At 47.4% G+C, this 23,432-nt stretch overlaps 1 protein-coding gene across 2 annotated transcripts in view; it reads right to left on the bottom strand.

Annotated features, from left to right (window-relative positions):
• Positions 1-23,432, bottom strand: part of EFNB1 (ephrin B1) — a 111,686-nt gene that overhangs the window by 7,945 nt on the left and 80,309 nt on the right. For both annotated transcript variants that reach the window (XM_039348335.1, XM_039348334.1), the window contains exon 4: positions 3,203-3,334. In XM_039348335.1, coding sequence (XP_039204269.1) covers positions 3,203-3,334 — 132 coding nt within the window. The remainder of the gene's footprint in view (positions 1-3,202; positions 3,335-23,432) is intronic.

Genomic DNA, 23,432 nt, shown 5'->3' with positions numbered 1-23,432 from the left:
CATGTATTAGCAGGTAGGGATAATTGTTGTTGGACAGGGAAAACGCTGGAAGCTGCACAGTCCCATCCCTAATCTCTAGGCTCCTAGTGCACCTGGTGTGGTTAGTACCTACTTATTTTGTTTCCTCCTAGCAGTGAGTCACCACAACGCTTCTCTTGTCTCCTTGCAGGGTTGAGTTGCACCCGCCTTCCCTTTAGGGATCCACCATCTTGCTGGCTGAGGCAGGGCGTCTCCCACTCTTCTTCCAAAAGCTCAGGGTCTGTTTATTCTCCTGCTCCTGAAAATCTGATAAACCTTCATCCTCCCTCATCGCCTGCCTTTCAAAATGACCCATTTCCCTAAATCTTTCAGGAAGGTAACGAAGATGGAGCTCTTCAAGGCAACACAGGAGGACGAACTTTGTTGGTATTGTTATTAGACCGGTTGGTTGGTTTATGTTAATGTTCAGTCTTTGGATGTTCTGGTTAGTTATCTATAACAATTTACTGTTGTCAAGCCCAAAGCCAAGAACGGCATGTGGTGACTCTTCCAAGAGGAATTCTTTATTGCTTCACAACTATAGACAAAATATTGCCAGATTTGAGGGCTCTGCTAGCTGCATCTAGCAACTGAGATCTCTTGGGGGGGCTGTCCTCTCCCTCTTTCTTCCACATGTGACATCCCAGCTGAGTTGCCCCTCTGGATTGGCCCCTCCTTCCTGGGGATCCGGCTCCTTACTGCGTTCTATCATATCGGTTGTCCACACCTACATGACAAAATGACTGTCACCTCCAGAAAAGTGGGGGTGGTGCAGGGGAAGATGCCCCAAAGAGGATTTGTCACTGACCCCTGCTCCCAGATTTCTTGGGGGGAGGGCTTGTACACATCCCCTCTGCTGGATTTTACCAGATAAGTAATGGGTGGTCTCCACAGCTGGCTCCCTCCCAAGTCCACAGGGCTTCTTCAGTCATCCACCCCTATTGCAAGCAAGCTGCAGCATCTGCACCCATGTCTCCCAGCTACATGTGTCTGTGGTCAGCATAACAATTGATTATACACAGATACTTTAAGTAAACAAGGGGGCTTCGCACACACTGATCCCTGTCGGTGTTACCTCCTTGCTAAGCACCACCTTCAGCAATGCACCCGCAGCCCCTCTTCATGCTGCCTGTCCCAGACAGTGAGCCTTTTCACTACTCCAACCCCAGGATTCTGGGTGGCGCAACTGTTCACCTCTTCCAAAACAACATACATCCCCACCACGGACAAACCTGTACATTCCACCTGCCCACATATTGTAAATGTGATAATGGACTCTCCAAATTGGTCATCTCCTTCTCTTTCGTTGCCTTCAGCCTTTTCAATCAGAGTTTTGTCAGAGTTTCTAGGCATGCTTAAAAACATCCGAGTCCCTTGAAAAGTCACTCTTGCTAACTTTGTGTAGAACACTCTTCCAATGGGGGGGGAGCAGAGGCCACCCTAACAAGATTAGACAACTCAAACAGCTACCCCATAAACAAACCACATCTGTTTTTAATCCTGCTTTATTCACAGCCATGCACCTTTCACGCATTTATTACTTTTTCCTTAGGCACCTTTCCAAAATTTATTTCAGATTCGCTAATTGATGATTCTTATAATTCTCTGAAATACTCCATGCAACAGTTCCTCACTTGTGTTTCATTCCTTTTCTTTTCTCAATTCCATTCATTCTGTGGAAGGATTCCCGTGCAGCCCACACAACTAAAACTTTTTAAAATTCCCATTCTTTTAAAAGCACCACTCCTTTACACACCTACACACTTTCTCACACTGCTGGGTTTCCATCAGAATGCCGTTGCATCATCCAGTTCTCATAGGAACCGTCTACAATTTGGGGAATTATTGTTGCTGTGTCTTCCTTAAAATTGTTACTATGGACCCTCTTCCAGGTGCTGCCAAAGCTGAAATCATCCTGAGGAAAACCTCCTCCCTTTTTGGCCTGCTTTGAGTGACTTAAGTATCCCATCTTTCCTATAAGTTCATTCTCACAAACCTGATGAAATAGACGGTAACCATGCACTGTCATAAAATGCCAAAGGATGGTGCATTGTGTAATGCAATTATCATGGTAAAAAGCTCAATTAAAGGTTTTAGTCCAGGCATGCTCATTCTATTCAATGCAAGCCAAAATCTCCTCCAGCCTTGGAAGCTGCTTTTTATAGAGTGTGTAGGCCAGGGGTAGGCAACCTTGGCTTCCGTATGACTTGTGGACTTGAACTCCCAGAATTCCTGAGCCAGCCTACCCCTGGTTTAGACACTTGAGTACATATACAAAAGCATAAAGAGCATTATTAAAACATATTTTCCTTCAATGTTCCTTTTTTTAAAAAAACAACAACAACCAGATACATTCCTCATTAAAAGTCACAAAAATTACAGAAACAAAGGATAGGAAGGGGTAATTGTGGTCATCTATTCCAACACCATGCTCAGAGAACATTCCCCAGAACCCCATTCCCTACCAACCCTGATAACGTTACCAAGTTGGGTAATGAAACGTCTGCAAGAAAGCAACCAAGCTCAGGGAGCCCCAAGGACCTCTTGCTCAGAACATCTCTGACCAAGGACCACTCAGCCTCCGTTGGAGGACCGGCCACTTCTACTGGCAACCTGTTCCATTGGCTGGCAGCTTGCACAGAGTTGGGAAGCTCCTCCTGAGAGACAGCCTGAACCTCCTGCTCGGTAGTGTTCACCCCTCGATTCTGGTCCTGCCCCCTAGGACCACTGAGAAGTCCCCCCCCTTTGGGTATTTGAAGACTGATGCATATCTCTTTTCAGGCATCTTTTCTACTGGCTAAGCACACCCAGATCTTGTGACTGTTCCTCACAATGTTTGGATCTTGGCAGCCACAGCAGTCATAAAAATACCAACAGTAAGTTGTTAAAACTTAAATTAAAATCACACCTCCGACCCTGACTACACCACAATTCACCCTAAAGGGATTACTCAGCCTGAGCTACTCTTGAGCCCATCTCAGAGCCAGGGAGTTCACAGAGAACGTCGGTGGAAGCAAACTGATCCAAACTGCCGGCAGCTGGAGGCCAAGCGGAACACAAAACGTTCCCCTTCATCAGAAACCGCCCTGATAGGTGAAGAAGGCAGGGCCGCATTACAAACCATTATAAACCTGCAGCTGCTTCTCCAGTGCCAGGCTGCGGGTGGTCTCTGTGAAGACATTACCTGGCTTCCCTGGGACCTCCCCAACAGGGGGGAATCTGTGATGGGGGCTTTGCGTAGCGACGTTCCCCCCGCTGCTGGAATCCTTGCTGGGCCGGCTTGTGGTCAGCTGCTCTGGCATCACCGCATTGGGATCTAAGAACAAAGAGGAAAAGTCAGGGTGAAAAACGGAGGCCCATCTCAGGGGAAGGGGGCCCGGGGGCTCCGCTGGGGCACCGGACTGGATTAGGCAAGGAAAGTGTTGGCTTTGTGCCAGGAGCAGGGAGCTGATGCAAGAGATTATTTTTGCAGGAAATATGTCAAGACAGTTGGGGAGCTAAAGGAAACAACGGAAATCCCATTAATCATCCATTCACTTCAGACTTTTCCCGATAACTGCTACAAAGTTCCATTGAATCTGTCCTCTTTAAGATTCCTTCCTTCTTCCCTTCCTTCCTTCATTCATTCTCCCTCCCCCTCCCTCCCTCCCTCCCTCCCTTTCTTTCCTTCTTCCCTTCCCTTCCCTATCCATCTCCTTCTTTCTTTCCTTGCCCCTCTCCCTCCCAGATCACCCCTCCCCACATCAGCCTCTCTTCCACAGGACCAATCACAGCAGTCTCTTCACTGGCTAAATCCTGCATTTTAAATAGCTTCAGTCTAAAATGAGGACCAAGAAAAAGTTGAAAGTCTGCTTTCTGTTCAGCTATGAAGCTGCTCACATATATTTCCAATTCTGCAATTAAATTGAAAAAAATACAGCGCTGTATATCACACGGTGCTCCATTTCAGTGGTTCTTCTAAAAAAAGGGAAGGGTGGCGATATTAGCAGATTACACAAAGTTCCTGTGGTCATGGAGAACTTGCCTGTGGCCACCAGAGTCAGCTGCTTTCTCCCCTTTCCTATTAGGAACTGACAGATGGCTGTATCCAAAGCTAGAATTAAGCTTTCATTATGGTTTTTTTACTTCCATTCATTCAGGGGCTATTCAAAGTTAAAGTGGCACTGAAAGAATGGACTTATAACTGGTCCTCAAAGTTGTGGCTGTTTCAGAGTCCCCGTGGTCACGTGACCATGAACCAGGCACTCGGAGGCCCAGCTCACGATTCTGACGTGACCTGCTGGTCCCTTCAGTGTAAGGGGGAGACACAGATTTTTTTAAGAAAAATCCTCTTTCTATTGACCTGCACTGTCTAACGGTTCGCTTTAATGTGTTGTTAGAATGTAGGTATTTTGTCCTCCTGCAAATCATTAGAAACTGACCAGGATGAGAGAAATCCTAGGTTGGCCTCTCTCTTTTCCTCGAATCACACAGATAGCATTCTCAAGTGCTCTCTGGAAATCGAGTCAAGATTCCATAGCGTCACAGTGTGAATTGTCACTTTTCAGACTGCTGGCAAAAAAATCAGGGCAACCTCGATGGAGGTTTGAAGGCCTGAAGTGGTCAGTAAAGGGTATCAAATGGTGACTACCAAGACTGAAGGAGGTTACAGGCTCCCCCCCCCATTTATATTTGATTTGATAGACTTGCTTTTTTTTTTTTTAAGGTATGCTATGCTCTGCTATAGGTCTTGCTGTGCCTGGCCTACTACGTGGCTCCCCCTAGGCCGCGTCTACAGCGAGGTAGGCCTCTTGGCCTAGAAGGCCTCCCGTGACCTAGAGGGCCTCACGTGGTATCCAAGGATCAGCAGCTTTTTGGGGGGCGCGCTGATGATACCTGCCGGAGCCTACCGCCCCCCCCCCCAGCTGCCTAGTTGCCAGGAGCCTTGCCAAAAGGAAAAAAAGCCTCCATTTACCTTTGTGGCTTGAAAAATGGCGGCTACGGCCCGTTTCCTTCTGAAAATGGGCTCCGTGGCCTTTTTGTGATTTTTGGTGTTCGGGGGGGGTGTGTGTGGATGCAGCGCTGGGTGTGCGCTGCGATTTCGCCGCTCTGGGGCTTGATTTGGGCAAAAAATCAGCTTCCTTTGTCTGCAAGGGCAACCAAAATGGCGCCCGCGGTTGCCCTGGGCTGCTGGAGCGAGCTCCGGTGATTCGGATTCAACTTTGAATCCGAGTCTGGAGCTTGCTATTTTTCCCCCAAAACTGGGGAAAAAACCCTTGGGAGCTGGGGAGAAAGGCACAGCAAGTAGTCTCTGCTGATGCCTTCTCCCCCCCCCCCACCAGAGCCCTGGGAAAGGGATGGGAAGCTGGAGGAAATCCCCCCCCCCACACCCCACCTTTTAAATAACTTGAGATCACAAATGATCTCAGTGCCTGTGGGGAAATTGTTAAAGGAAAGTAGCCAATTTAAAATAGTCAATAATTTAGGGAGAATCCACCAATGAATTGCTCTGACTAACCTGAAATCTCTGAGAGCCAAGCCAAAACGAGTCTTCCAGAGCTGAGACCAAGTTAAGAATGGATCCCCTGGCAAGAGGGGGCGTGTCAAATTTGGCTACTTGGTCTCAAGAGCAGGCAGACAGAGAAAACCCATCGGTGGATTCTCCATCTCCTGTACTGGAGAAGATGAATGTTTTCCAAACTGTCATTTTTGGAATTGAAACTTGCAGTTGATTATCCACCTATATTTTCCAATGCAAATACACTGAGTCAGTTTTCACTGACAACGTGCACCTCCTAACTGATGGGATGTCTGCTGTGATATGTTTCCTAGAGACCCAAGCTTGCATAGAAAATGATTGCAATAAAGCTGGGCTGTGGTTGCGCTCATCCCCAAAATATGTCACACCCAACTGCTTAACAAGGAATGCAGCATGCACACAAGGCAACCTAGTTGATTGTTACCCTACTGAAGATCATCACAAGTGATAACTTTGACTGACCAAGGCCATTACAGGTGGCAGATGTTCCTATACAAAGGCCCAACCAGTCATCACACCTCCCGCAAGTAGAAGATTGCAACTTGGAATACAAGAGAAGTACATGAAGCAAAGAGCATTTAGCATTAAAAGTGTAACAGAAAATGCAGAGCAATTTTGAAGAAAATTGTTTGTAGTCATCTGTAAATTGAGTAAATAATGGTAGTAAAAAAGAAACCATCTCTGACAATACTGGGAGAGCCAAAATCTGCCTCACTTAAAACAACCAAACCATTTTGAAGATACAACATAATTTTATTAACATGGAGACAATAGACAATATAGGTGGTTCTTGATTTACAATCGTAATTGAGTCTGGAATTAGTCGGTAAGTCATGCCAGTCATTAACTGGGTCATCATGTGATTGACCCAATTTTAGGACATTTCTTTGCAGCAGTCTTTAAGCAAGTCACCATAGGGAATAAGCAAATCCACAGTCATTAAGCAAACCTGTTGTCCACAATGTGCTTTCTACCAGAAAACTGAAGTGCACGCTGATTTCCAGAAAAGAAATGCCATAAATTGTGGTCATATGAACACAGAATGCTGCAAACGGCCTTAAATGCAGGCCTTCAAGCACCAAAATATGATCACATGACCCAGGAGGATGTCAGAACCAAAGCTTATGTGCCTTTGACCTACAACACTGAAAAGACAAGGGAAAAGAAATGGGCAGCAGACACAGTCAAAAATTATAGAAAATGAGTAAACTTCCAGAAAAAAGATCCACGGACAGACTCTGGATCCAAGTAGTAAAATCTATCAAAACTGTTCCCCTGGCTGCTTTGCCAAGGGAACAGCTGGCTCATGTGTCAAAAGCTGGCATGACAAGACAGGTTTCCACATTTGTTCTGACAGAACAATCCAGAGCTGTCTGCACCGGCTGCCTGGCGAAGGGTCTGGCGCAAAACCAGAAGGACCCTTGATCAAGAGAGGGAAGAGCGTCGCAGGAGGACAAAGGAACGGCTGAGAGGCTGACGCGCTTGGCTTCTGTGCCTGGAGTGGGACCTCTTTTTAGTGCAACTGCAAGGTTAGGGACAAAACAAACAACCCCTTTCTATTCCTTGAAAGATGCCAGAACAGTATAAATCCCATCTGGATGCTGTCTGAAGAGATGCAATCATTCAAGTAATCCGAACATTATCCTAGCTTAATGTACGCCTTGTGTGGGCGATGGTGCTTAAAGACAATCCTTACATGTACATAACAGGATCTTCAGAGTAAATCAGAGCCTTATGTATCCAAACAACTCAGAAAGAGGTCAAAATGTCATAAAATCTCCTTCACAAATCTCAAAATGAAGGAAGTGGTGTTAAAACAAACTGGAGGACATCCCTACATATAAGACCAATTCAGTGTTTATGCTCCCCCTTCATACCAGTGAGACTTTAAGTCCTCCCACAGATCCATTTTAGTAAAAATGCTAGGTTTCTGTAACCAAGCCAGAAGATCAGTAAACAGCAGGAGAAAGTAAAGGATCTTTAAAACAGGGTTCCCCAACTCTTGGCCCGTGGCCTGTTCGGAACCGGGCCGCAGAAGCGGCACACGAGTGCACACATGCATGCAACTTCATTTGCACAAGAGTGTGCAGCTCCATTTAAGCAAGCAGTATGCATGCCTGCTGTTTGTGCAAATGGAGCTGCGCACATGGGCTTACTCACCACTCACACGGAACCATCCCCTCTTCCCCCCTCCAGTCCACAAAGCCAGAAAGTCTGGGGAATGTTGCTTTAAAAGTCTGTAATGATGAACCATCTTATCTGAAAAGAGCACTGGGGCCCAGGGTGAATGTGCAGGGCCTACAACCTCTTTCAGTGAATTGCCACAAGTTTCTTTAAACAAACTAAGTCAACTGCTAACTGCATTTATCAGTGATTTGAGCACCTGCAGCCCAGGTAAGCATGAGGGGAAGAATAACATCAGCCACATCAGAATACTTTACAGGTAAAATAGGTAAAGTTTTCTGTTGATCAGTGGAAAAAGGAAAAGAGGCCTAAACTCTGCAGACAATGCCTTGGGCGAATATGGGCATTACTAGTAATGGTTCTATTATCCAATCAATTTGTGGATTAAAAATTAAAAGCCAATCCACCGGCAGCACAATGGGAACAGTCAGAGAAGAAGTCAAACAGAAGGGGCGTTGTCTTACCTGAACGCCTTTTCTCAGCACGGAGATGGATAATCCACCAATGGGTTGAGACTGTATTCCTGCCCAATCAGATCAGTCAGCCAAAGTTGCCACGCCCGTCCTGGACCACGAGATTCTCAGTCTTGACACGAGCGAAGCCATTGACTGACAGCAAGACGTTTTGGCTCAAACTATTTACCCCTAACCATCATGGTCTACAAGGGTGGGTGTGGATTATCCATCTCCGTGCTGAGAAAAGGCGTTCACGTAAGACAACGCCCCTTCTCCAGCACTGGAGATGGATAATCCACCAATGGGACATACCAAAGCCCATTGTCCCTCGGGGTGGGGAATAGACTGGTCCTGTGTGGAACTTTGGTTTAGCACGTACTGAAGAACCCTCCTACCGAAGGAGGCCTCTGCAGAGGAGTATTTGTCGATTTTGTAGTGGCGAATAAATGGGGAAGGCGAGGCCCAAGTGGCCACCTTGCAAACCTCCTCAATGGAAGCCTGCGTGACCCATGCTGCCGAGGTGGCAGCACTCCTTCTGGAGTGAGCCGTGACATGTCTGGGGACCAGCAAAGCCTCCGCCTGGTATGCCCCAGTGATGCATGCCCTGATCCACTTGTCAATGGTGGAGGAAGAGACCTTCCGGCCCCTAGAGGAGAAGTGAAAGGATATAAAGAGAGCCTCTGAACAACGGAATTCCGCTGTCCGTGAAATGTAGTACCTTAGCGCCCTGCGGACGTCTAATGTATGCCATTGTCGTTCTAGGGCATGAGTTGGATTTGGACAAAAGTCCGGTAGGACTATTTCTTGTGACCTGTGAAAATGGGAGTTGACCTTTGGGATGAAGGAAGGGTCTAGTCGCAAGACTACCCTGTCCCTGTGAAAGTAACACAGGTCTTTCCTTGTTGAGAGTGAGGCTAACTCGGATATACGACGAGCTGACGTAATTGCTACCAAGAATGCTACCTTGTGGGTTAGGTAGCAGATGTCACATGTTTTGAGTGGTTCAAACGGTGCTCTGGTGAGAGCTCGCAGTACTCATGGTAGCTCCCACGAGGGATACCTGTGTATGGTAGGTGGACTAATGTTCGCAGCCCCTTTGAGGAAGGAGCGGAGTAGGGGATGTTGGCCCAGGGGTTCACCAGCGTTGCCCGACAGTATTGTTGAGAGGGCGGCAATCTGCCTACGCAGTGTGTTTGGCGCTAGGCCTCTCTCTAGGCCGCCTAGTAGGAATTCCAGAATGTTGGGAATTGTGAGCTCTCTGAGGGACAGGCTCCGTTCAGAGCACCATGCCTGAAAGCTTTTCCATGTGGTTTTATAAATACGATTCGTGGAAGGGCATCTGGAGGCCTGGATAACCCTGATTACTCCCTGTAAACAAAGTCCCCTTTTTAAGATTGACCGTTCAAGTGCCAAACGGCTAGTTGTAGCCATTGTGGCTCTGGGTGTAAGATCATCCCCTGGCTGAGTGAGACTTTCTCTGGGGGAATTCACCAGGGATTCGTGTGAGAGAGGCTTCTCAAGTCTACGAACCAAGGTCTCCTGGGCCAATATGGGGCCACTAGGATTATCTCGGCTCGTTCCTGGAGAAGTTTGCGTATTACAGCCGGGAGGAGAGGCAGGGGGGGGGAAGCGTATAGGAGGCCGCTTGGCCATGGACTCCGTAACGCATCCATCTGCTCCGCTCCCACGGATGGGAATCGGGAGAAGAAGCGAGTCAGCTGGGCATTGGACAGGGAAGCGAATAGGTCTACCTGAGGAAGGCCAAAGCAGTGGCAGATCTCCTTGAAGATCCTCAGGTGGAGGCGCCATTCCGCGTGATCTACTGTTGACCTGCTCAATAGATCTGCCTGGGTGTTTGTTTCCCCTGATATATGGTCGGCCTTTATTGAGGCCAGGTTTTGTTCTGCCCAAGTCCCCAGTAGAAGTGCTTCGGACCATAGGGAGCGGGAGTACATTCCCCCTTGCCAATTTATGTGGGCTTTGGCTGTCACGTTGTCTATTAGAACTAGTATGTGGCGCCGTGTTAGCCTGCTGTGGAAGTGTCGTAGTGCCAGATGGATGGCTCGAAGTTCGAGACAGTTTATGTTGTGACGGAGGTCCACTGTGGACCAGCGGCCCTGCGTCCACCTGGTCCCGAGGTGAGCTCCCCAACCGAACAGGCTTGCGTCGGTCGTGAGTACTATTCTGTCCGGCTCCCTGAAGTTGGAGCCTCTGAATATGGCTGGCGATAGCCACCATCTGAGGGAACACCATACCCGTTGTGGTAACCCTACCCTTCTTTGGGATGCGCTGAGCTCCTGCCTCTGGAACGGAAGCATGAACCATTGTAACTCCCGTGAATGCAGTCTAGCCCATGGAACGATTGCTATGGTCGAGATCATTTTCCCTAACAGTTGGGAGAGGCTGACCAGCGTTACCGACTGACGTCGGCGTAGCTGTGTTATTGCCTCCCTTATGCTGTTGCGGCGTTCCTGAGAGAGGTATACCTTGCACTCCACTGTGTCTATGATGGCCTCGAGGTGTAATATTCTCATTGACGGAACCAGGTGGCTTTTGAGGAAGTTCACCGAGAAGCCGTGATCCTGTAGCAGTCTCACTACTAGTTTGAGGTCCGTCTGGGTGGAGCGGGCGGACGATGACTGGATTAATATATCGTCCAGATAGCACTGAACTCTGACCAGTATGGTCCTTAGATGAGCTGCCAGGACCGCCAGTATCTTGGTGAACACCCTGGGGGCTGATGATAGGCCGAATGGGAGAGCCCTGTATTGGAAGTGACGTCCCCCGTAAGCGAACCGTAAGAACCGGTGGTGGGTCAGAGAGATGGGGATATGTAAGTACGCCTCCGTGAGGTCAATAGACATCAGGAGGTCCCCTTTTCTTACGCTTCCTAGTATGGAGCGCAACATTTGCATCTTGAATTTGCGATATGCCAGATGGAAATTTAGGCCTTTGAGATCTAGAATAGCTCTCCATCCTCCTGATGGTTTGGGAACCACAAACAGTATGGAGTAAAATCCCTGACCTCTCTGGTCCAGTGGTACCGGTTCTATGGCTCGGATACTTAGTAGGTGTTGAACGGCTTCGTTCATGAGTTTCTTCTTTTTTTGGTTTTGGGGACAAGGACAGGGGAGGAAACGGTTTGGTGGTTTGGAGAGGAATTCCAGGTAGAGCCCGTGGCATATGGTGTTCTGACCCATACATCCGTGGTGGTTTCTTCCCACTGGTGGGCAAACTGGGCGAGCCTGCCCCCTATGGGAAGGGTTGAGGAGTCATCTGGAGCGACGAAAGGGATGGTTGTTCCCCCAAAAGGGCCGCCTTCCCTGCGCTTGCTGCCTAGACCTTGGGTTATGCCTTTCTGTTTGTCTCTCCTGCCTATCCTGTTTAGCCTGAAAGGGCTGTGCTGGCTGGGAGTAGGTGAATCTGTTTTCTGCGCGAAAGGAATGTTTCCTTCCGAAGTAACCTGGTCATCTCTCCTGTCTTGAGAATGTGTTTAAGGACCTTGCGTTTGTCCTTATTCTTCGTTAGATAAGGCGTTAGTGCCTTGCCAAATAATTTGGCTCCCTGGTACGGGGCAGATGCCAGTTTTTATTTGGATTTGGCATCGGCCTGCCAGTGTTTTAACAAAAGCAGGCGTCTGCCCGTAATGTTGGACGCTATTGCTCTGGCTGAGAACCTGGCCATTCGGAGTGTTGCGTCTGACGCATACTCCGTGGCTGCAACCATTTTGCTGAGTTCCTGTTGAGTACGGATGTCCTCTACAGGGACTCAGCCTTGCAATTCACGCAGCCAGCAGAGTGCGGCTCTGCTGAAAAAAGAAGCAGAGGTAGCGGCTCTAGTAGGCCATGCTGTTGCTTGGTGCGTTCTCTGGTAGGTGGACTCGCATTTGCGGTACTTGGCTTTAAGGGCCTCTGAAAATTCTCCCGATATGGCAGTGTCTGATACTAGGGGCCCTAAGGGCTCGTCTACCATCGGTACCTCCAACGCCTCCTCCAGTTCCTTGGCTACGTTGTATAGCCTCTTATCGGTGTTACCCGGAAGAGGAAGAGAGGCTGGTGAGATCCATTGTTTCCGGACTGCGTTTAGGAACAGGGCCGGACAAGGAATGCGGTGTTGAGTGGTTACCTTTTCGGCGAACCTGGGGTCTGCCTCCGTATCGGGAAGGGCTGGTTCTGCTAGAGTTCCCTGCCCAAGATGAGCCGTGGATTCGGCCTTACGCAGTAGGGTGACAAAAAGAGAAGGGTTAAAGAGACTGTTGAAAGAAGGCACCTCAGGCAGGTTGTCTTCATCCTCGGACATTTGAACCTCCTGCAATGTGCCTGGTTGGTCAAGGTAAGAGTCATCGGAAAGGGATGACCCAGAAGGGGAGGAGGGGTCTTGTTGGTCCTCCGTTTCCTTCTGATGGCCAGATCTGTGTCTGGCCGCTGCCGGCTTGATGCTCTGGGCTCTGGCCTCGAGGGCACGGTCAACAGCTTGCGCTATCAAGGCCGCTAGTCGGTCCTCCGATGGAATAAGACGGGCCGAGTTCATTTGTGTCCCCACTGTCGCAGGTGTGAATGTGGCCTCTGGAGCTCCTTGTGACCTCCGTGGTGAAGAAGATTGGGATAGGGATGAGAATTCACCTGTCCCGCATCTTGCTGGGGACTGAGATGATTCCCCTGTTGACCAGACCCCCAGAGGGGATGATGAGGCCCCCAGAGGTGACTCGGGCTAGGTTCCCGTTCTGATTCTTCTCTATTCTGGCCCTTTTTTGAGCCCTGGCAAATTCTTTTTCTAGGGCTTGGTGTCTCCTGTTTGCTTGTTTGTCTGCCTTCCTGGACAACTTTTTTGTAGATCTGGCCTTAGAGGCCATTGTATTGTCGGAGCTCCCTGAACCGGGTGCTCCTGACGTGGAAGGCAGGGCTCCTGTAGAGGGCATGAGAGCTTCCTCCGTTCTCCAATAGCGCAGGGTCACGAGAGGGGAACCCCGGTAATAGGAGAGTATACACGCTGAGTAAGGACAGACGCACTACAGGGGGTGCCTGGAACCCAGGTACAGCCTCTGTGTCTAGGCCCGAATTGATGTCTGTGCACGGGTAAGGACAGGCACACTAATGGGGATGCCTGGAACCCGGCCCGGTCTGCTGCAGATAAGGATAGGCACACGATTTGGGGTGCCTGGAATCCAAGCAATAATAACCCAGATACATACAGGTCCACTGATGGGTTACCTGAGGTCCGGGTGGAGCCAGATAATATTTTTTTAAAAAATTAATTAATCAATTGAATTAATTAAATTAATTATTAGCAATTAATTTTGTTTTAATTGATTGTAGTTGGAGAGACACCAAGTCCTGGAAGAGAAGATACTATTTTTCTATTTACCTTAATGCTCTCTGCTATTTTGCCTATTCTTAAGCTTTCTCTGGTCAGATTTCTCCTTTCTGTGAGTGAGGGGGAAATCCCCCCTCAAACAGCTGATGCTGCCGGGAAAAAAACTCTCCTCATGCGCAGTAGCTCCTTCTTGCTGTGCGATGCCACGTGCACTAGAACAAAGGGACGCACGTGCGCTGAGCAGCTCCGACATGGCGGTCCTTTTAAACTGTCGGAGCTCTCCGCTGAAGACAGAAGGCAAATTCTCCTGTTTTCCCTCTGTCAGCTGTTCCGCGCTAGGGCCTGAGCTTTCCCTGCGCTTTGCTCTCTCTCTCCCGGCGCCTCCCCCCCTCTCACAAACACCTCCCAAGCGTGCTTCTGCCATGGAGCTGCAGCCGCAAGCTCCGTTTGCGCTGCTCAGCTGATCTGGCTGAACGGTAAGGGAAGGGAGCTAGCTAAAGGGAGAGGAGTAAGGTAGAGGTAAGATAGGTAAGACTTCCCCCGTGGGGTTGTGAATTTTAGGCTCCCTTGAAATTTTAAAATTTAGAAATTTAGTAGGGCCAATTAAACAGAATTTAATCCTTGCTACCAACTCTCAGCTACTGGGAATAATCCACCAATGGAGAGAAACTGTACCTGCCTAAGAGCCAAGTTGCACGTCTGAATGCTGGGCGAGATCAGTCAAGACTGGGAATCTCGTGGTCTAGGACGGGCGTGGCAACTTTGGCTGACTGATCTGATTGGGCAGGAATACAGTCTCAACCCATTGGTGGATTATCCATCTCCAGTGCTGGAGAATCATAAAATTTCTTAATGGCCGATAGTGGGGAATCAGTAAGAATTCAGTCCTCCTTTTGTGAGTTCTGTCCTCCTTCGAAAAGTGTCCTCCTACATGTCCTCCTTTTTGATATTTGAAGACTAATCTGCAGGGCTTTTTTTTTCTCATAGAACTCTCAGAACAGCACCTTTTTTGAGGGTTTTTTTTTCAACTTTTGCATGAGCTGTGCTATTCCCGCTATTGGCTTTCAAAAGCCAATAGGAATTGCTGCTGAGCACGCCAAAACACCCAGCCGGCAAACTTTGCACATGTAAGTTGTCTGCAGTGAAGGCGAATTGGCAGGAATTTTGCACCCCTCCCTGCTACCCAACTGCACCATCTCTTAATTAGTCCCGAAGATACCTGGAGGAGACTGGAGCGGCGACGCCACGGTCACTTTCTCTTGATCTTCGGCCCTGCTAGGGCAATAATGGCTGCAGGCGCAAGAGGCAGGGGTGACGAGGCTGCTATGGGTGGGGGTGTGAGGGGCAGTGGTGGCCGGCTGCCCCCTGTGTTGTGGGAGCCGTGGGGCCTGCTCTACACGGGGTTGCACAGGGTGGGGGGTGGTGCTGGCAGGGCGGCTGCAGACAGGGTGTGTCGATGGAGGGCTGCCCCCCCCCCTGAGGCCGGAGCCGGCGCAGCTGGTCCTTTGGGAGCTGCAGGGCCCACTCTACACGGCAGGGCAGCAGTGCTGGCGGGGTGGCTACAGGCGGGGGCACGGCATGTAAGCATAATTACAATATAAAATGTTATTGTTACAAATGTTTTTATTATGCATTTATCATATTATTGTGTATTCTGTATTATTGTTGCAATGAATAAAATGTTTCTTTTATTTACGATATTTTTTTCTTCAATTTATTTGTGTCCTCCTTTTCATTGTAAAAAAGTTGGTCACCTTAGAATCAGGCAATTAAAAAAAAAAAACCAGACAGAAAAGCTCAAAAGTATGCAAAGAATGACAAGCGGAAAGAAACCCCAGTGCTGTAAGATCCATCTGATTGTCTTGAAAGGGAGGCCTTTTAATGAGAAAACAAGTTTGGAACCACCAGGATTCTTGCTTGAAAAAGGACCTGCACAGGTAGTCCTCAAATTACGACCACAATTGAGCCCAAAATTTCTGTTGCTAACTGAGACATTTGTTAAGTGACCTTTGCGCCATTTAACCACTTTTCTTGCCACCGTTCTTAATTGAATCACTGCAGTCATTAAGTTAGTAAAACGGTTGTTAAGGGGTCAGGATTCTCCATTGACTTTGCTTGTCAGGAGGTCGCAAAAGAGGATCGCATGATCCCGGGACACTGCGACTGTCGTAAATATGAGTCAGTTGCCAAGCGTCTAAATTTTGATCACCTGATTATGGGGATGCTGCAAAAGTCGTAATGGTGAAAAACGGTCATAAGTCACATTTTTAGTGCCGTAGTAGCTTCAAACGGTCACTGAATGAACTACAGTAAGTCAAGGACCACTTGTACTTCCACAAGACTGACACTTCCCCAGGAAGTCCGAGAGACAGAGTTTATGGGGACATGGTGCAGGTGCAAAATGTCCACACAGGCCACAATATAAACAGACCAAGAATAATTCTACGAGGCTTTCTTTGAACTGACTTCCTCTGAATTCTAAACCAAACACACAAAACCCAGGAAGGGAAGGGAAGGGAAGGGAAGGGAAGGGAGGGTCCAGAGGGAACAGAACTTTCTCTTCCTCATCCACTTCCAGCTGTTCTGGCCTTCTGTCAGTCATCATGTAGGGCTGGAACAGGTCCCCTGAAATGTCTACTATGCCCGTCAAACTAGCTAATCTTGCAGTTCCTCAGATAAACCTTCCTTAAATAGGTCAATTAAAGCCAATTAATTCCAACCTGCATTTCTAAAATTTAAATTTAGCTAACTACACCTGCACTCTGTTTTTATCTTAGCACAATCAGCAAATTTGACAACTAGCATTTCCCTGCTGGCAGGGCCATCAAAGATAGATTGTGGCTTAAGCACAAAATTGGCCTAATAATCCAGAAGAGGGTCACTAACAACTATAATTGAAATTGTGCATTTGGCATTTTGATCTGAAAAATTCTACCCGTGTATAAATTCCATCTACGAATAACCTCTGGGAAACTTACTTGGTCTCATATATCTCACACTGAATAAGGCAACGTGAAGCACAAAGCAAGTGTGGGGGGGGGGGTGGCTTTTCTGTCATCTGCTTGAGTTAAAGGTTACTCTGGAAATGCACCTGGTTCTGGGGTGGGCCCACCTCATTCTTAACGCTCCATGGAGCAAAGAGGTGGCAAGTGTTCCTAGCCAGTTACCAGGTTACAGAATCACAGAGCTAGAAGAGACCTTGAAGGTCTTCTAGTCTCCAGTGCATACCTGGAGATTGTTTTAAAAAAAGGTTAGAAGCAGTCCTTGTTTAACGACCATGTGAAGTTATAACTAAAGATGAAATATAATTGGATTCTGACAAGGGCTGAATGAGTGGCACAATGCCTGATCCTTGAAGTTTCAAGTATTGCAATGCCCCAGTGGCCATGGATCAGAATAGCAATAGCACTTAGACTTACATACAGCTTCACAGTGCTTTATAGCCCTCTCTATTTGAGTATTTGAGGGGCTGCCACAAAGAAGAGGGGGTCAAATTATTCTCCAAAGCATCAGAGGGAAGGACAAGAAACAATGGTTGGAAAACTGACCAAAGAGAGAAGCAACCTGGAATTGAGGAGAAACTTCCCAACAGGGAGGACGATTAACCAGTGGAACAGAAGTTGCCTCCAGAAATCGTGGGTGCTTCATCACTGAGGGTTTTTAAGAAGAGACTGGACAGTCACTTGTCTGAAATGGTATAGCGTCTCCTGCATGAGCAAGCGGCTGGACTAGAAGACTTCCAAGGTCCCTTCCAGCTCTGTTCTATTCTAGTTCTATTCCTATTCTTATTCCTATCCTAACCTATCCTAAGCAGTTTACAGAGTCAGTCTATGGCCCCCTAACAATCTGGGTCCTCATTTTACTAACCTCGGAAGGATGGAAAGATGAGTCAACCTTGAGCCGGTCAGGATCAAACTGCTGACAGTGGAATGCAGAGCCAGCCTGCAATGCTGCATTCCAACCACTGGGCCACCGGGGCTCTTGGTATTCCATCCCTTGACAGCCAGCCTGCCTTTAGGATTGCAGGGGGCACTTCAGCTGCCCCCAGCCCAGCCTTTTGGCCACCCTGTGGTCCGGCCAGCCCAGACTCGGCTGGCTCCACCCCGCCACCTAACAACGGTGCAGTCCTGGCCTAATGGCTGCAACTGGGACCACTAAAGCTGCTGTTGCTAAGAGGTGTAGTCATGTGAGGCTTTGCCTAACAACCGTGTTACTTAGCAATGGAAATTCCAGTCCCAATTAGAGTTGTTAAGCGAGGACTACCTGTACTAGCTTATCACATGTATGAAAACCGGTTCTTGCATACCGTGTTTACAGTTCAATTTTTAATGAACTAGAATCTCCAGAATCTATTTTTAATGTTTTACTTATTTTTTATTACTTTTAAAGTAACGGGGGAAAAAAGGAAACAGAAATAAAAGATAATTATAATACAAGCATACTTTCTCAAAGAAAAAAAAGAATAAAAATGCTTTAAATAGTAAAAAAGTGACAGAAAACATGTAATATATCATAATAACAGTTAAATTACAATAGCTACAATTCTACATACACTTAATTAATGTAAATATTATTCAATATATTTATATTAATTTCTAACACACTATAATTCCTTTTTAATCTGCTGTATTCTGTACAAATCAGTTCCACATTTCCTTATTCTTCTTGTCCATGCAGAGTCTGGGTCTCCAGGCAACCTGCTCCTAGAAGCCCAGAGCAACCGGCTCTTCAGTCCAGGGAGCGGATGGGCCACACGTTGATCTTTCCAGGACTGCAAGTCTTTCTCCAGCACGGAGAAATAAGCACTATTTGAAAACTTAAGCTGAGCAACATCTTCTAAAAATCCTGCCCCAAAACTGCAGGGATTTGTCCAGGGAGTCACTAGGAGTCAACAGCCCCCCAAATACATAATAAACAGCAGCCTCCAAACACTACTTAGGGCAGGGGCAGGCAACCTTGTCTCTTTTATGACTCGTGAACTTCAACTCCCAGAATTCCTGAGCCAGCCATGCTGAGGGGAAAGGGAGAGGTTTCCAAGCTGAGCCAGGCTGGCTCAGGAATTCTGGGAGTTGAAGTCCATGAGTCATAAAAGAACCAAGGTTGCCTACCCTTGGTCTAGCCCATACACTGCGCACATGTTCCTGTACCAATGCCAGCTATTTCATTGTGCAAGTAGAGTGTAGGCGGTTCCTGCCTATATCTTGCACTCTGCCACTAGGTGTTGGACTGTCTCTGAAGCCTCTCTGCGTAGTTTGCATCTTGTATCCTGTCTAGGGTGAAGACCCCTCCTTCTATGGGCCTGCTGCTTAGGGCCTGTTTTTGTGCTCTTATGATCGGTGCCTCAGTTCTCCCTTTTAGTGCAGACCCTTTTGGCCACTGGTAGGATTTCCCAATGTCGGCCATTGTTGATGGTTCATCCCATGTTATTGTGATGGGGACTGGTTCCTGTTCTGGGTGGTTGTGATCCATATGTTCTTCCAGTACTATTCAGTTTCTGCTGTTGGTGGCTCTGCTGTTACGATGTTATTGCACTGCAGTTGGGAGTAGACCCTGGATGATTCTTTGGAGAACAGGACGTTGATCTTCTTGGCCTCTGTTTCTCTAGTGTATCTCCTTAGCACATTTAAGTGCCGTGAGCCTTGTGAAACTGTCTTGAGAGCTTCAGATGGAATCAGGCCCTTGTATTTTTGTCAGTATCCTTACCCCTAATCTTCATATCCTTACGTAATTTCTCTTTCTGACCAACCTCTTGAGTTGCCTTGATCTGAGTCTCTAACCTCACTTTTGGGGGGGGGGGGATATTTATTGTTCTTCTTGACTGTATAGCCAATCATCTCCAGAATTATAGCAGCCATTGCATTTACCACTTCATTGGTTTGAATTATTGCGGTAGTAACAATTGTTGTGTGGGCTCTTTTGGCATCTTCTAGCATACCATCTGATGGTATGTCTCTGCTGAGCCTTGACAACCAGATTTGAGGGTTAATTGCAGCTAGTTCATCCAAGATCTTATGCCTCATAGCAGCAGCTGTGCTCTGTAATGGAGAGGGTGGAGTGACATTCCAGCTTCAGGGGTTGACTGCACATCCAGTTGTTCTTCCTGTTCTTCTTGAGTCTGGAATGTAATGTGTAGTTGGTCTATTTCCAGTTATGATAGCAGCTTCCTCTTCACTACGTTGAAGTGTAGGATAACTAGCTGTTTCTCGGTTAATATGGATACAGGTCTTCTCTCTATCCATAGTTCTCTCACATGGATATCCCCTATATATCCATATACCTCATTAGTTCTGCTGTTGTAGTAGCTTTCAGTCCAGCTTCTTTTGTCTCATCTGTGTTCCCACTTATCATAAGATTATCCTGGTTCCTCAACATTTGATGCGGATCTTGTTAATCCAGCATGACTCTCCTATATTGGCTCACTCTCACATTTTAAGGTGGGTAGGTGAAATGTTAAGGGGTCTTTGCTGGTAAGCAGCCAGGATTTGAACCCCAGTCTTAAAAGGCAGTACTTTAACCACTACACCATCCAGCCCTGGGAAGGAGGAAATAGCAAGCCACTTATGAAAAACCTTGTCTAGAAAACTGCAGAGATGGAATAATTCTGCTCCCAGAGACTTCCTGCTCCAATTTCCCCTCTTAGAATTTTTGCAAAATGCCAACATTGGGCTGAAAACAATCCCCAAACTGATTTCAAGCAATGAGGGAGGAGGAATTAAACAAGTTTAATTTCAACACACATATACTGCCAAAAACAAGCAAAGACAAGACCCAACCATTTCAGAAATCACACATAAATTATTTTTCTGCTCAAAAGAAGGCAAAAGGCCAAAAGACCTGCCAAACAGAACCCATACAACATCAGAATTTGCCTATTGCCTCTATTCTCCAGTTAAGAAAGACAAAACATTTTCATATCACAGGTCCAACTACCCCCTATCTAAGAGTCTTTGGCTTTTACAAATCTGTCCCGCCTGCTTTCAAAGAAGATGGGCAATCTGGGAAAAAGAGGCCTTCGCAATTAGGTGGGCGCTATTGAACTGGCAACACTATCTAGAAGGGAGCAAGGTGCCATTTGAGGTATGGACGGATCACAAGAACCTAGAGGCACTGAAAACTCCTCGCAAATTGTCACCAAAGCAAGTACGGTGGGCACAGTACTTTAACCGCTTCAACTTCACTCTAAAGTACATACCAGGAGGAAAGAACTTTCTAGCTGATGCGCTATCCCGGTTACCCCAGTACAAAAGTGAACGAGAGCAGATTAACGAGGCAATTATTCCCAATCCACAAACTGTCGCTCAACTTACACCTCGCAGGGTCCCCAATCCTGATGACCCTGGAGTGAAGAAAATAAAACGAGAGCTCCTCACTGACCAATGGTTCAAAGATAATCAAACGTCCCTAACATGCAGGGATGGCTTGGCTTACAAAGGGGGGAAGTTATATTTGACAGAAGCGCTCCGTCTTAATGCTCTCAACCACAGCCACGATGTAAAGCAGGCTGGACACTTTGGATATTTGAAAACCCTACACCTCACCCGCCGGCAATTCTGGTGGCCGGGGCTGAAAAAGGATGTGGAAAACTATGTAAAAAGTTGTACTGTATGTGCCACAATGAAAAGAATCCCGGGGAAAACTCCTGGGTTACTGCAACCCGTGGCAGACCCTTCTCAACCCTGGGAAGAAATAGCTATGGACTTTATAGTGGACCTACCTGAAAGTAAGGGAAATACTGTCATCTGGACTGTGATAGACCTGTTCTCGAAACAGGCTCATTTCATCGCCTGCAAAGGACTCCCATCTGCCCAACGCCTGGCCAAATTGTTCCTGAAACATATCTACCGGCTGCATGGTGCCCCTAAGCAAATAATCTCAGACAGGGGGGTGCAATTCACAGCGAAGTTTTGGAGAAATTTCCTTACATTGATTGGATCATCTCAAGGGTTATCATCTGCTTTTCATCCAGCCACCAATGGGGCCGCTGAAGCCGCTAACAAAATGGTGGAGCAATATCTTAGGTGCTACGTTTCTTACCAACAGACGAACTGGACTGATCTCCTCCCTTTTGCGGAGGTGGCGTACAATAATTCCGTGCACAGCAGCACCGGCTACACACCTTTCAAAGTAGCCACAGGGAAAGAATTCAACCCAATACCTGAATATCCTCAGTTGCCCTCCGCTTCACAGACACTTGATCGATGGGTGAGAGGGTGGGAAGAAGTTTGGAAAAACACAAAAACTGCTTTAAAAAAGACTTTTGAAACCTATAAAAAGCAGGCTGATAAAAAGAGGGCTCCCCAAAGAACATTCCAAGTTGGGGGAAAGGTCTATCTGTCAACTAAATATCTACGCCTCAAATTGCCCAGCAAGAAATTGGGACCAAAATTCTTGGGGCCTTTCCTCATAGTAAAGGTCATCAACCCAGTCACAGTACAACTAAAACTCCCTAAACTGTTAGGGAAAATTCACCCAGTTTTCCATTGTAGTTTGTTGAAGCCTTATCGGGGCTCCACTTTGAGACCTCCTCCAAAGAAGGCACCTGGACCCCTCGTAGTGGCAGGGCAGACCCACTATGAAGTGAAACGTATTCTTGACTCCAGAATCTTTAGAGGGAAATTACAGTACTTAGTACAATGGAAGGGATACCCATTGTCTGAAGCCACCTGGGTGAAATCTAGTGAAGTGAACGCTGACAGATTGATCGAAAGGTTTCATGTGAAACACCCCAGCAAACCGAAAGATAACCCTTAACATATGCTTTTGTTTACCTACAGGATCTGTCCTTCTTGTAAGGGGGGCCGGATGTCAATGCTGCAAATACTGTATATTCTTGCTTTGACAATATGCAAAACTGTCTGGTAATTACTGGGTTAATACACAGCTTAGAGTGGGGGGGGGGGAGAAAAAGCCCGGGAAAGAAAGAGGAAGTAAACCTTCACACTAATTGGATAATGTGACTTGTGACTGCAAGACAAGGGAGGGGTTTAGCAAGAAAAGGTTGATGCCTGCGACAGGAAATTAGATTCTGGCATCAACCCGTCCATCATGGTGACCGGCAAAATTGTAGCTCTGCAAATAAAACTTTAGGAAACATGCCTGAAAGTTCTTTGAAGTGCTTCATTAGTCGGAACCTGTGACATCAGATCTATTAAAGCTTCTGCATTTTGTTCGGATTTTACTGCCAGAATCACAGCTGCATAGACTTGACTCTTCCTTTCCAGCATCAAGAACATCAAACAATTAAAACTGAGGTTGGCCTTTCTGCAACACTCCCAGGCACAGGCGTTCCTCTCTACATCTCTGGGCCTCTCCGATGGGAATCCAAACAGCAGAGATGCCCATGTCTCACACTGTAGGACACACACACACATTGCAACCACACACTTTGTAGCTTATTTGCCAACTGACAAACGACGGTCTTTGGATTCCTGGAATGACTGGCCTCTCAACAGCCAACAACATTCTGTCCAAGAGACACAAGGACCTCCCACGATCCAAAAGGCTGGCACTGCGTGTGCCAAGCAGGTCCGCCCTATGATCCCAACCGTCCAAAGGCTGAGGGGCTTGCTTGGGACCAGGAAAAGCTTTCTACCCTTCCATCTCGTTCTAGGCCAGCAGAGATCAAGCTGAAAATAGATAGCTGTCAATCAGCTATCGTCAGCAAGCACACCAAATCCCTCATCCCAAGAGTGTCTGCTACTATTCAGTCCTGAAAGAAATCAAGCCTTGGCCTTGCCTGCTACCTTCTTATCTTCAAAAGGACCATCGGATAATGCTGGCAGTTCCCCCTCTTCTCTACTTGGCTCTTGTTTTCCAGGATGTCCCAATCACTTCTTCCCCTCCAATCATGTCCGAGAAGCCCTGTGGGCTCCCCTGAGCAGCCAAAGGCTCCTATGTTCCCATCTCCCCTCTGCGCTCCCCAACCCAGGAAATAACACTTGACC

The sequence above is a fragment of the Crotalus tigris genome, unplaced genomic scaffold (assembly GCF_016545835.1).
Source record: "Crotalus tigris isolate CLP2741 ecotype Arizona unplaced genomic scaffold, ASM1654583v1 scf7180000018133.492856, whole genome shotgun sequence".
NCBI classification, from domain to species: Eukaryota; Metazoa; Chordata; class Lepidosauria; order Squamata; family Viperidae; genus Crotalus; species Crotalus tigris.
This window is presented reverse-complemented; position numbering and strand designations above follow the sequence as displayed.